The sequence below is a fragment of the Girardinichthys multiradiatus genome, chromosome 14 (assembly GCF_021462225.1).
Source record: "Girardinichthys multiradiatus isolate DD_20200921_A chromosome 14, DD_fGirMul_XY1, whole genome shotgun sequence".
Lineage (NCBI taxonomy): Eukaryota > Metazoa > Chordata > Actinopteri > Cyprinodontiformes > Goodeidae > Girardinichthys > Girardinichthys multiradiatus.
Genome location: NC_061807.1, coordinates 31,904,389 through 31,918,059, shown reverse-complemented (window position 1 = coordinate 31,918,059; position 13,671 = coordinate 31,904,389). Strand labels below are relative to the sequence as shown.

General features: G+C 42.1%; 2 protein-coding genes across 8 annotated transcripts in view; both read left to right on the top strand.

Annotated features, from left to right (window-relative positions):
• Window positions 1-181: 181 nt before the first annotated feature.
• On the top strand, window positions 182-4,741 carry nit1 (nitrilase 1). Its single transcript, XM_047385610.1, has 6 exons — window positions 182-389; window positions 757-990; window positions 1,080-1,183; window positions 1,277-1,413; window positions 1,752-1,877; window positions 4,348-4,741. Exons 1-6 carry the CDS (start codon window positions 298-300, stop codon window positions 4,612-4,614), a joined length of 960 nt encoding a protein of 319 aa, XP_047241566.1. The 5' UTR covers window positions 182-297; the 3' UTR covers window positions 4,615-4,741.
• Window positions 4,742-8,022: 3,281 nt separating this feature from the next.
• clcn3 (chloride channel 3) overlaps window positions 8,023-13,671 on the top strand; it is a 51,043-nt gene continuing 45,394 nt past the window's right edge. For 2 of the 7 annotated variants that reach the window (XM_047385602.1, XM_047385601.1), the window contains exon 1: window positions 8,025-8,207. Coding sequence is in view for 1 of the 7 variants with exons in the window: in XM_047385603.1 (XP_047241559.1) it covers window positions 8,177-8,207 (31 nt within the window). In the remaining 6 variants the exon portion in view is untranslated. Of the gene's footprint in view, window positions 8,208-13,671 lie in introns of all 7 variants that reach the window. The other 5 variants (XM_047385597.1, XM_047385604.1, XM_047385603.1 and 2 more) reach the window with 4 other exon arrangements.

Genomic DNA, 13,671 nt, shown 5'->3' with positions numbered 1-13,671 from the left:
TTGTTTACCTCACCTACATAATGACTAAACAATGTTGATATTTACTCTTTCTATTTTAATCTGGCTTTTTTTATGTTCTTCGAAGCCCTTATTCATTTTCTTCTGGAGACTTTTCATTTTTGTAATATTTTAGTGCTGAAGAGTTCCCAGTAGATGGCGTTAGAGTGCACTACACTTTGATGCATAGCAGAGAAGAAGATAAAGCTTCGCACCTTGTCACTGCAGAGGACTGAGCTAAGCATGAAACCAAACATTAGTAAAACACTAACGTAATGTAAATAGTGAAGGCGACCGTGCATGGGACCAATGTTCAGGTACATTTTGGGATCATCTGTGAAATATGTGGCCTCCCTGCCGGCTCTGAGACACCATTACATGCTGCAAAACAGGTATGTTTGTTTTTATATTCAAGATATTTATTCAAAAGTTATAACAAGTGATTTTTTGATAAGAATAATATTTTTTGTTATTTCTACTGTTGAGATATTTCCAAACAACGTCATTGATATTGGAGTTGGAGCATAGAGGCAGCTGTTTTAATGCTTAATTTATTTACATTTAAACATAACTTCATCTTATAGGGCTAGCCTATTTAAATATTACTGTTTTCCATAGTTTTGCTTGGTATAAAAGTAAAAGCTGGAGGACAAAGTCAAACATTAAGTGTGCCATAGAAAAAGCCCAGTAACTTGTACAGTTAATTATCAACCATTGTTGACTTGACATGTTTCCTGAGGTTCCTCCTTATATTTGCAGGATGTCCACTTCCCCTCCGCCTGTGGCAGCAGTCTGTCAAGTTACAGCAAGCCCAGACAAGGAGGCCAACTTCTCTGCGTGTAAACAGCTGCTTGAGGAAGCCCGACAGCAAGGGGCCTGCATGGTTTTCCTGCCAGAGGGGTTTGACTACATTGGATCCAGCAGAGAGGAGACCTTGTCACTGTCAGAAAGTCTGAGAGGGGACATGATCTCCCGATACACTCAGCTCGCCAGGTGGAGCAACACAGCTTTATATATCCAAAATATGGTATAAATAATAATAAGAAATAGTTTTACATTATTGGTATTTTAAACTGTTTCAGGAAGTTGGAGGTGTGGCTGTCTCTTGGAGGATTTCATGAACGAGGACATGATTGGGAGAGCGACAGACGTATTTATAACAGTCATATTATCATTAATAACAAAGGTGCAGTGTATCTCATAATTTAAACAAAAGAGCTACCCTTATTCTGAGGTATCATACAATGTTTACACTGATGAACTGTCATTAAATCGACAGGTGACATCATGTCAGTCTACAGGAAGTCCCATTTGTTTGATGTGGAACTGCCAGAAAAGGGTGTGTCACTCAAAGAGAGTGCCTTCACCATCCCTGGAGCCTCCCTGGTTCCTCCAGTCCAGACTCCCATTGGCAAGGTGGGATTACTGTTGAACGGTAGCTATCTCCTCATAGCACTGCGCAAGCATGATAAGTCATTATATGATAGGTACTGTATGTCTGAGGATAAAGAAATAAAATAAATCAGTTATATTTATCTTACTATTCTGTTTGAAATAAATTTGTAAGCCAGACATAGGGAAGGATTTTGAGGTTTGAATGAGAAACATAGCACCAACAGATTATGTTTGCACTATATCAATTTTTGGATGTCTTCCTAAGTAGAGCATGCCCTTTGTTGGCACTATTACATGTTGTGGACATTAAACTATGTTGGCATCATCTGTATTTCTGTGGTTTTGTTTATGTACTGTAGGTCGGACTGGGAGTTTGCTATGATTTGAGGTTCCCTGAGTTATCACTTGCTTTGCAAAGACATGGTGCAGATATCCTTACATACCCATCAGCCTTCACTGTAGCAACAGGAGCCGCACACTGGGAGGTAGGATAACAATACTATACTAAAATATGAAGCATGGAGCGCTTACAGGTATCAAGGTTTCCATCATACTGTTCTTATGATTTAAAGTACTTCTAATGAGATGCCAGATAAATTATCTGAGTGACTAGAGATTTCACTTACGGCCGCTCATTCCTGGTCTGCTGGCTGAAAGAAGGCTTTTCTGACAGGAAAGCAAGAGAATATTTGGCTGATTGGAAATATCTTTCCGGACAGTCGTAGTGTGGAAGCCAAAGCGGCACCACCCGTCAATCTTATTAGGGTAACACAATTTTAAAACTAAAGTTGACAAGCTACAAGAGCCATGTCTGTTAAACAGCAAGCTGCAAGCTAGCTACCCAGGCAGAAAGCCCACGTAAATACCTAGCTAACATGAGCTAGTATACTTGTTACTCTGTAATAAGCAGATCAGCAAAAAGGTTTTCTAAAATTAAAAACGTCAGTACTTATACACCACTTCTGTATTTAGTGGGTGATTTTTATAGCTAATATTAAGTGTGCCACGGCCCGGGTTACTAGCCGATTCTGGCAAACCGTCCGGCGCCTCAAGAGGAGCAAGCAGTGCTTCGCCAACACTGTTTACAATGGGGGTGGGGAACTGCTGACTTCGACTGGGAACATTATCAGGCAGTGGAAGGAGTACTTCGAGGATCTCCTCAATCCTGCTGTCACACATTCACTGGTGGAAGCAGAGACTACGGACTCGGGGTTGGACTCTTTCATCACCCAGGCTGAAGTCACCGAGGTGGTTAAAAAGCTCTATGGTGGCAGGGCTTCAGGGGTGGATGAGGTCCGCCCTGATTAGTCTCTGGATGCTGTGGGGCTGTTATGGTTGGCATTGCATGGCAGTCGGGGGCAGTGCCTCTGGACTGGCAGACCAGGGTGGTGGTCCCCCTTCACAAGAGTGACAGGAGGGTGTGTTCCAACTACAGAGGGATCACACTCCTCAGCCTCTCTGGTAAAGCCTATTGAAGGGTATTGGAGAGGAGAGTCCAGCTGATAGTTGAATCTCTGCTTCAGGAGGAGCAGTGTGGTTTTCATCCCGGCTGTGGGACACTGGACCAGCTCTATACCCTCAACGGGGTCCTCGAGGGTTCATGGGAGTTTGCCCAACTGGTCCACTTGTGTTTTGTGGACCTGGAGAAGGCATTCGACTGTGTCCCTCTCCTGTGTCCCTGTGTGTGGGGGGGGGGGGTGCCTCAGGAATACGGAGTCGGGGGCCCTTTATTAGGGGCCATCCGGTCTCTGTGCAAGCAGAGCAGGAGTTTGGTCCGCATTGCCGGCACTAAGTCGGACATGTTCCCAGTGCATGTTGGACTCTGCGGACTAGGGGATTTCGTCTCTTCTTTTTGATGATGTGGTCCTGCTGGCCTCCTCTAGCCAAGACCTACAGCATGCACTGGGGCGGTTCGCAGCCGTGTGTGAAGCGGCTGGGATGAAGATCAGCTCCTCCAAGTCTGAGACCATAGTTCTCGGCCGGAAAAGGGTGGCTTGTCCTCTTCCTCTCCTCCACTTGAGGCAGGTTGGGGTTCCTGCCTCAAGTGGAGGAGTTCAGGTATCTTGGGGTCTTGTTCACGAGTGAGGGGAGAATGGAGCAGGAGATCGACAGATGGATCGGATCGGTGCGGCCGCTGCAGTAATGGGGACACTGTGCCTGTCCGTTGTGGTGAAGCAAAAGCTGAGCCGAAAAGCGAAGCTCTCCATTTACCGGTCGTCTATGTTCCTACCCTCACCTATGGCCATGACCGAAAGATCGAGATCCTGGACACAAACGGTTAAAATGAGCTTCCTCCGTAGGGTGGCGGGCACTCCCTTAGAGATAAGGTGAGGAACTCGGCCATCTGGGAGGAGCTCCGATTAGAGTCCTCCACATCGAGAGGAGCCAGTTGAGGTGGCTCAGGCATCTGTACCGGATGCCTCCTGGACGCCTTCCTCGGGAGGTGTTCCAGGAATGTACCACCAGGAGGAGGCCCAGGACACGCTGGAGGGACTATGTCTCTCAGCTGGTGTGGGAACGCCTTGGGCTCCCTCTGGAGGAGCTGGAGGAGATGTCTGGCGAGAGGGACGCCTGTGTGTCTCTACTGAGTCTGCTGCCCCCACGACTCTATCCTGGATGAAGCGGAAAATGACGAGTACGAGTATTCTATCGTTTTGTTCAAATTTATGTGACACAATCAGAATTACCATAAATAAATGGTACACATAACAGTTTTAGAATTAATATGTTAGAGTATTTTTTCATCAGTAGAAATAATTATTCTGTTTAAAATAAAAACAATTAGATCATATTCTACAATTTCAAATCTTTGAGTAAAAACCACGAAATGTGATATTTTAACTAAAGGTGATTAAACTGCAAGAACTCCATACCTTTCCATGCGAAAACAAAATACAAACATTGTATCAGTTTAATAAGTAAAATGTTAATGATTGTGCTGTAATGTGTTTCTAGGTGTTACTCCGTGCACGGGCAATAGAAACACAGTGCTTTGTCCTGGCAGCAGCGCAAGTAGGCCGGCACCACGAGAAGCGTACGTCGTATGGCCACGCCTTGGCCGTGGACCCCTGGGGTGATGTGGTGGGTGACTGTGGAGGAGAGAAGCCAGGCATGGTGCTGGTGGAAGTCGATCTGGAGAAAGTCAATAGAACCAGGAGGAACATGCCTGTCCAACAGCATCGCAGGGACACTGCTTTTTACCAGAGTCTCAGTCAAACCTGATTGTGATTAAAGTGCAAAGATAAAATCGTCTATTGAAGCAGAAAAGGATGTCTGAATTTTTTTCTTTCTTTTAGATACATTTCTGTGTCCGGATTTATTCTGTTGAATAAAAAAAAAAAACCTTAAAGGATTTGATTACTACTAAATGAGAATGAAAACAGTAAAAGGAAAAGTATCTGTCGTAAATTCATAGAAAACTTGTGTATTCATACCTTAAACATGTGACAGAGAAGGAAATGAAAGCTATGTTTATAATAGTTTGACAAAATATCAAATTTGGACAGGAATAATGTGTAGGAATCACATAGGCATCCTTTTCTGATTATCCCATTTAAACCCATGCATAGTTGAAAGAATAATTAGTTAATCATAGAAAGATTTGTGCTTTCAGGTGATTAATAATGATTAGGGATGCAATGTTAAGCAGTCAAGAGATATTCTGCTTGTAATAATGGTGGATTTTATGAAGATAATCTAAAAAGCTGACACTGGTTTAAACTTTGAGTCCTACTGTAATTATTCTAAATTTGTTTCTATTTATGTTTTTATAAAGAAAATCAGGTCAGACGTTTATCTGAGGCTTTTCCCTATCAATAAATAATGTTACGTACAATAATCACTAGATGGCACTGTTAGGCAAAAATAACTAAAGATAGGCAATCACAGGCATTTATTGAAATACTGTATAGCAATAAGGATGTACCTATATTACTCTACATATATTATTTGGCAATAATTTAGTTACATTTCAACACGTTATAAAGAATTTTGGGATGTTCTTATGCTTCAACATTATATAGGACTTTTTTATTCCCCTTTTCTGCAAAACCAATGTTTTGTATTGGTCACGCAAGCGTTGTCTTTACCAATAATATGGAAGAAAAATGAATAATACAAAACGAAGTGTTGGTGAATTTTAAAAACTCAAAATTGCAATATTTTGCATACTTTTCATTTTATTCAATTGAAATTTTCTATTAACAATTACCCTTAAAAACTTTAAAGACTTTAAAAGGCTGCACGGTGGTGCAGTTGGTAAAACTGTTGCCTTGCAGCAGGAAGGTTCTGGGTTTGATTCCCGTCCGGAGGTCTTTCTGCATGGAGTTTGCATGTTCTCCCTGTGCATGCGTGAGTTCTCACCAGGTATTCTGGCTTCCTCCCACAGTCCAAAGACATGCCTTTTAGGTTAATTGGTCACTCTAAATTGCCCTTAGGTGAATTAATGAGTGTGTGCATGGTTGTTTGTGTGTTGCCCTGTGATGGACTGGCGACCTGTCCAGGGTGTACCCTGCTTCTTGCCTATAGACTGCTGGAGATAGGCACCAGCTTCCCTGCGACCCACTATGGAATAAGTGGTAGAAAATGACTGACTGACTGAACTTTAAAGACTAGTTCTTGACAAGGTTTGCCCACACTGCAGCAGGGATTTTGGACCTCTCCTCCATACAGATCTTCTCCAGATCCTTCAGGTTTCAGGGTTGTCGCTGTGCAATACGGACTTTCAGCTCCCTCCAAAGATTTTGAATAGGGTTCGGGTCTGGAGACTGGCTAGGCCAATCCAGGACCTTAAGATACTTCTTACTGAGCCACTCCTTATAGGTCCAAGCTCTCTTCAGGTCATTGACTAGGTCCTGCCGTGTAGTTCTGGGCGGATCCCTCACCTTCCTCAATTTCTTGGAGCACATATTTCATAGTTAAAACTTACAAACTGATTTCTGTTTGTAAATAACTGCGCGACCATTTATTACATAAAATCATAGTGTTTGTGGGTTGTTGTTGTTGTTTTTTGTTTTTTTTGCACTGCTTCAAGTAAAATGCGGTTGTTTTCTTATTTTTTGTGCGGTGTAACACTGGTGTAGCTGTTCCTCAACTGCATAATTCTTTTTTGAACAGCATTTGCGATTGATATGCTAATTCATTATACCATTACAAAGGTGTTTATGAGTATCCATACGAGCTCATCTTAGATCCTTGATGACTGACTGAACACCTTACAGCTGCAAAAATCTCTGCAGACCCCACACACCCTGCACATAAACTGTTTAGTTACAGTTTCTTCCCCCAAGCTGTTTCTCTGTTAAACTTTTAATAAGAGTACCAAACAACTTCATACTGAAGTCGCAATTCCACCTTGTATATGTGTATATTGTAAATATGTATTTACTTCATCCTCCGGCACCTGGACTCCACAGGAACCTATGCCAGGATCCTGTTTGTGGATTTCAGCTCTGCCTTCAACACCATCATCCCAGTTCTGCTACAGGAGAAGCTCTCCCAGCTGAGTGTGCCCGACTCCACCTGTAGGTGGATCACTGACTTCCTGTCTGACAGGAAGCAGCGCGTGAGGCTGGGGAAGCACGTCTCTGACTCCCTGACCATCAGCACCGGTTCCCCTCAAGGCTGTGTTCTCTCTCCTCTGCTCTTCTCCCTGTACACCAACAGCTGCACCTCCATTCACCAGTCTGTCAAGCTTCTGAAGTTTGCGGACGACACCACCCTGATCGGACTCATCTCCGATGGTGACGAGTCCGCGTACAGATGGGAGGTGGACCATCTGTTGGACTGGTGCAGCCAGAACAACCTTGAGCTCAACGCTCTAAAGACAGTGGAGATGGTTGTGGACTTCAGGCAGAACCCAGCACCACCTGCCCCCATCACCCTCTGTGACTCCATAATTGACACTGTGGAATCTTTCCGCTTCCTGGGAACCATCATCTCCCAGGATCTCAAGTGGGAGCCAAACATCAGCTCCCTCATCAAGAAAGCCCAGCAGAGGATGTTCTTCCTGCGGCAGCTGAAGAAATTCAACCTGCCAAAGACTATGATGGTGCACTTCTACACAGCCATCATTGAGTCCATCCTCACCTCCTCCATCACCATCTGGTACGCCGCTGCTTCAGCCAAGGATAAGGGCAGGCTGCAGCGTGTCATTCGGTCTGCTGAGAAGGTGATTGGCTGCAGTCTACTGTCGCTCCAGGAACTGTACACCTCCAGGACCCTGAAGCGGGCAGGGAAGATTCTGGCTGATCCCTCCCACCCCGGTCACAGACTCTTTGAAACTCTCCCCTCTGGCAGGAGGCTGCGGTACATCCGGACCAAAACCTCACGCCACAAGAACAGTTTTTTCCCATCTGCCACCAGCCTTGTTAACAAAGCCCGGAAACCACACTGACACTTTTCTGATTCTGATGTACATAAAGATATATGCAGAATATATCTTATAAAGCAAAAAAATATATAAATAAATAAACCCAGAGAGCAAAGTGTACCGGAGTCAAATTCCTTATTTGTTGTATGTTCGAACTTGGCAATAAATCTGATTCTGATTACAGGACCTTTTCCTTCTTCCTGGATGAATTATTGATCAGAAGTCCTCCTTCCAGCCGCCGCTGCTGGGATGGTCGTTGGAATGGGAACAGGAAGTTTACGTCACTGACAGAAATGTGACTGAAGGAAGAAAACACCACCATGATCATGAGGAGAATGTCATTTATTTATGTCATTTAGAAAGGAAAATAACACAAATACGCCCAGCTTTATCTGAGCAAAAGGATGAATTGCAATGTCGGAGCTGGAACTGAGGCATCAGGAAGGTACGCTGTTGCTTGTTTTAATCTGTCGCAGCTGTAGAGGTGAAGGTTCGCTGACTGCTCGGATAGAGGTCTTAACACCCGAGGCCAACCATCCATCCTTCATGTTTAACCTGTAAATGCGCTGAACTCTGACCCATTTCTCACCTGTCTTGCTGCCAAACAGGTGTTCGTTAGTTGGCTAACTAGCCGCGGAGGCTAGCTCTGCTAGCATGAGCCCTTGTTGCAGTTGATGTGAACTGAGTGGAAATTCACCAGCTTATGTGAATGTCTGAATTCATGTTGCTGATGTTGTCATGGAAGAGGGCCGTTGGCTGCAGACAGAGCCTACTTTAAGCTCTGTTTGCATGCGAATAGCTCCCTGTTGCTGTGCCTTTTTTGTCCTGGTCATTTTCACCAGACGAATACAGATGTAACAGATGCTAACGACCCAGAGCTACAAGGAACCGACTGTTACTGACACGGTTTTTATTATTTACTCTGAAAAATCTGAAATGTACCGATCCTGTTTGTATTCCTGGAAACGAAGTGCCTCATGTTTCTCTCCACGTCTTCTGCGTATGTTACAACTTAAACTCCGCTTAAAAAAAACACAGTTTACTAATTTACCACGGTGGCATTTAGGGTGAAATCCGATTACTGTGAAATGCAGCCAGTTGCTAATTTCAAATGACACGAACAGTTATAACAGGAGACACCATCGCAGACGGTTCAGTAAGTGTGTGTTACCTTTTACATCCTTCTTTTTAAATTGATCAGAGTGGCTTGTAACATTTAACCAGGAACCCGTTACTTTGTTTGCCGGGGATACACATGTGACGAGATATAGGCCTATTTCTTTTGGCCACTCTTCAAAATAAAGTAACAGTGGAGGAGACTGTAGATGTTGTAGTTTCACGTTGATTTTAACTGTTTGAACCTTTACTCACATCACTAACCAATCATTTAGTGCATTTTGTTAGACCATGTGTCCTGCAGCATTTAGATGTGTCTGCTTCAACATACCTGATGTTAATAATTAGGTGATTAGCAGGACTTGACTGGATGCTGAGGAGGTAATTCAGGTGGTTGAGACCAGGGACACATCTAAAGGTAGTAGGGCTCTGGCCCTCAAGAACTGGAGTTTTAGTAACTTCTGGTTTATATTATTAGTACTATTGCTTACTTAATAGATCTATCATAGGTGTATACAGCTGTGAAAAGATAGCCTGTTTTTAAGGATGTATCTTCTAATGATCAAATTGCGTGCAAAACTTTGAGCAGCTAATGAGACATTTGTATGTTTAGAATGCCATCAAATGCATAAAAGTAGCAAATTACCACGTCATGTAGACGTTTCTGGTTTATAAAAGTATTTTTATAACTCTTCATTTTGCAGAGTACATGTGTGAGGGAGAAATGAGTGTTGATCAGTTTGAATTCATTTTCCCACAGTTTGCCTGCTTTAGATGATAAAAGTAGTCTTCATAGTTACTTAGCTGAAACTGTGCAAGTGTCAACACCACGCCCACAGCAGATGATGAGGGGTGCAACCAGGTGACATGATTGAAATACAATTAAAAATGACTTACTCAAATGGTGGAAAATAGTGTAGGAATATGAGATTTGTAATATCCATACCTGTTTCGCTGTTTCTCCCTTTTTAAAAAATATTTTAAGATTTAATATAGCAGGGTAATATCCAATCTGTTGTGGCTGTTGACCAGTTGTCCTTTAGATCTGTAAAGGTTAAAGGTTAAACATTAACTGAGGTTGATGTTTATTTGCCAGTGTGCTGATACTCAGGTATATTTGACAAACGGCTGGCCGACAGGGTTGTGACAGCTGGGCCAAGTTTAACTCTGTTCTTAGGCTAAACTGAAGGCAACATAAAGTTTGGGGGTCTGTAGATATTGATTCAGCAGAAAGTTGGTGACCTTTGCACGTTATGCACCCCAGCATCTGCTGACCCCACTCTCTGATTCTATGTGGCCTATGTTTGTGGGAGAGTCAGCATGGCTAGGTGCTGGATTTTATACAGCGGTGTTTTTTTCAACCCTGGTCCTCAAGGAACACTTCCCTGCAGGTTTGAAATGTTTCCCTGCTTCAGCTCACGTGAGTTTGTTTTTTGCTGAACTGCAGTCATCTGAATCAAGTGTGTCAAAGCAGGAACCATCTGAATCCTGCAGGGCTGTGTGCCTTGAGGACCAGGGCTCAAAAACACTGTTGCACGGATGTCACCAAGGAAGTGGCTGGAACACTTGAGCTCAGCGATTTGAAGGGATGACCCAATACCTCTTGGCAACATAGTGTAACTTTGTTTAGAAGTCACTCAATTATTAGTTAGTCTGGGTTTCATTAAGTGCTTCACTTTTTAAAAGAAAATTTCAAATACGAAATATTTTGACAAATCATTTTTTCAGTCAGTCATTTTCTACTGCTTCTTCCATGGTGGGTCACGGGAAGCTGGTCCCTATCTCCAGCAGTCTATGGGCCGGAGGCGGGGTACATCCTGGACAGGTCTCCAGTCCATCGCAGGGCAACACAGAGACACACAAGATAAACAACCACGCACACACTCAGTCACGCAGGTCTAATGGCAATGTAGAGAGACCAATTAACCTAACAGTCATGTTTTTTGGACTGTAGGAGGAAGCCGGAGTACCCGGAGAGAACCCACACATGAAATTCTTATGGTTTGGTAACTTTGAGTAAAAGTACTGCACTTTAAAGCTTTCATGGTTTTAACTCTTGAGAATAATTATGAGGATTTTGACCTATTAGGACAAATTTCTTCCCTCAATCAGGATGTTATTTTTGCTGGGTTACCAAATGTGGCAGTTTTTTTGTAAGAAAGTCTGTCTTTGAACAAAATTTGCGTTCTATCTTTTAATTTTTTGAAAGATCAATAGAATGCTATTCCTCAAATGACTTAAGAGGCTAGTTATTCTATATCAGATGCTATACAAAAAAAAAAGTAATATTCAGTCAGTCTATTTTTGCTAATCCTTTAAAAATCCATAGCTGAAAAAACATCCACCTGCTCCCGCAACATTTGTTATATAAAAAACTCAGTGTTTTCGTAAATTTCAACATTTAAATCAAGTAATCAAGCTGGCAATTAAAGGGGTAGATATTCTCAGTTTTTTAAAGTTTGGTGAGTTAACGCTTGAGGGACAACATAGTTGTTAAATGTAGTTGAATTCAAAAATTGTTTATTCATTATGGATGGAAATTAAATGTTGCAGATTTATGTTATGAAAAATAACTTGCGGCACTTTGGTCAAACGTCATTTGCTGCCATGAAACTCTGTCCATCTGGCTAAATATTACATTAGCATGAAAAACACAGGTTTTTTTAAATAAAGTATGTGTGTGTCGAAGTATCGTCCCTGTATGAAGGAGGCCGTCGGTTGGAGTAAACGCTGAGTCACATCTCAGCAACAGTCATCTGGGCAGCACCTCCATGGTGACCAGCTGGGAGAAGATAAACTAACTCACTGCTCAACTAGTCGTGTAGTGTGCAGTGTTCCTTTGCTGCTGATTGTTTTGCCTGATTTGTCTCTCTCCTCTACCGCATCCGGAAACGCAAGACTGTTATCCAACTGACTGAGTAGCTCTTTCTCCGTTATAAACACGCTGGAGTCTTTCTGATTTCACTTCCAAAATATCAGACGAAGCATTATCTGGCAGCTTTCATAACTGCAGGGTTTAAAGATCATGTAGTCATTAAGAAACAAAGCTGCAATTTCTTAATAAAGTAGTCAAGTTGAAAAGAAAAATGTGCACCTCTGTATGTTTGCCGTTGAGGTTGCATGAATCAACGCCCCTGATGTGTTTAAAATGTGTTCCACCTTTACATTTCAGCTCAATTGAGTTGCAGTATTGTTAGTTGGATGAGGGTTGTTTTTTGAATTTTTAATAAATAGATATGAAGTTTATTTGAATAGGCTGTTAATGAGCTGTGAAATCTGTCCAACAGCCTCTGAGTGTTGCTAGCCCAGACAGGGTGTGGGGTGCCAAAAGAACCAAAAAGTGAAATTTGAGGCTCGATTACTGCTTTACTCCAGCTCCTTCCATCTATGCTTTTTACATCATTAAACAGCTCATAAAATGAATTGTAATAGTGGCATCAGGTTAACTTAAAAAGATTGAAATTGCTCATTGGGTTTAAAATCAGCCATGTTCAGCGATCTTTCCAAGGCAGAAGTAGGAGTTTGAGGTTTTCTCAACTGCAGCCTGACCTTTTCTCATTTGGCTCAGGGGTAATAAAAAAACAACGTCACATGGCCTAACCCAGAAGATCCCTGCTTCAGGGTTGGTTCTCTGAAGAATGAAAATTGGATTTACTGGACTTGGTGATTTGATAAAGCTCAGAGGGAACTTCTGCCTTATAGCGAATCGATGAGCTTGTTGGCTCTGAAAAGCTTTGCTTTAATTTCTTTTCCTTTGTTCAGGTTTTTGACAACAAATATGCAACAATCAAGTTTTTCTTGGCCGATACCAATTTCTGTTGCTTTTTTTTTTTCGTGTTGCTTTACCTGCCTGCTATAATTTTCTAAGGAATATAGAAAATCAAAAAAGGAAAATAAACATGCTTCGGGTTCGTTGATTAGGTTTTGTTTTTCAGTTTAATAGGGACTGAAGGAATTATAATACTGTCCCAATTTATGCATCAAAGCATATGCTGCTAAGCTTTCTGATATTTATGAAACACAAAAAACGAAGTACAAAGTGATGCTTTATAGACCAAAAATGGTGGGGGTTCTTGGCATTGAGGCACTTAACTAAGGATTTTCATTATTTTTATTTTGTGGCACTAGTGTCCTTTAATTTGCAAGTTGATTGACAGGAAATGAGTTGAAAAGAGAGAGAGAGGGGGAGTCAGACATGCAGCAGAGCTGCCTGGCCCAAAATTACACTCATAAATAAAATGTCAGTATTTATGCAGGTAGCGTTTTTTCAAAATGCCATCTAATGGAGTTATTTTAACGAGGAGTTTTACAGTTGAACTGGTTTACTTTTGATTCATTTAAAACCTGTTGTACCTATTGGCTGCATATCTCTGTATTATGTTGAAACACTAAATGTGTCTAGTTCTGCAACATCGAAACGACAAGAAACATGAACCAGAGCTGACTACGAATGTTCTACTTCCTCACAGACTTCCGTTGGTGATGGTCAAACCCACAGGAAGCAAACAAACTGAAACATTTTGCTGCTGTTTCACTTTTTAAAGTTCTAGATCATTCCATTTCAGTGAGTTACTGAGTATAAATATGCACTTCTATCTCTTCACCTGCCGTCATCTTTGTCTTGCACAAAAACACCATGAGGTATTAGATAAATGATATTCCTGACCTGATCACGAGTTTTTAACAAAACAGTCTAAGTCTGTATAATAATTGTTTAGTTTACGTTGACCTGCAGCAGCCTGTTGAACTTTCTCTCTCCTTTTTCATTATTGCTCTGACTCGCTGTGTCTCCT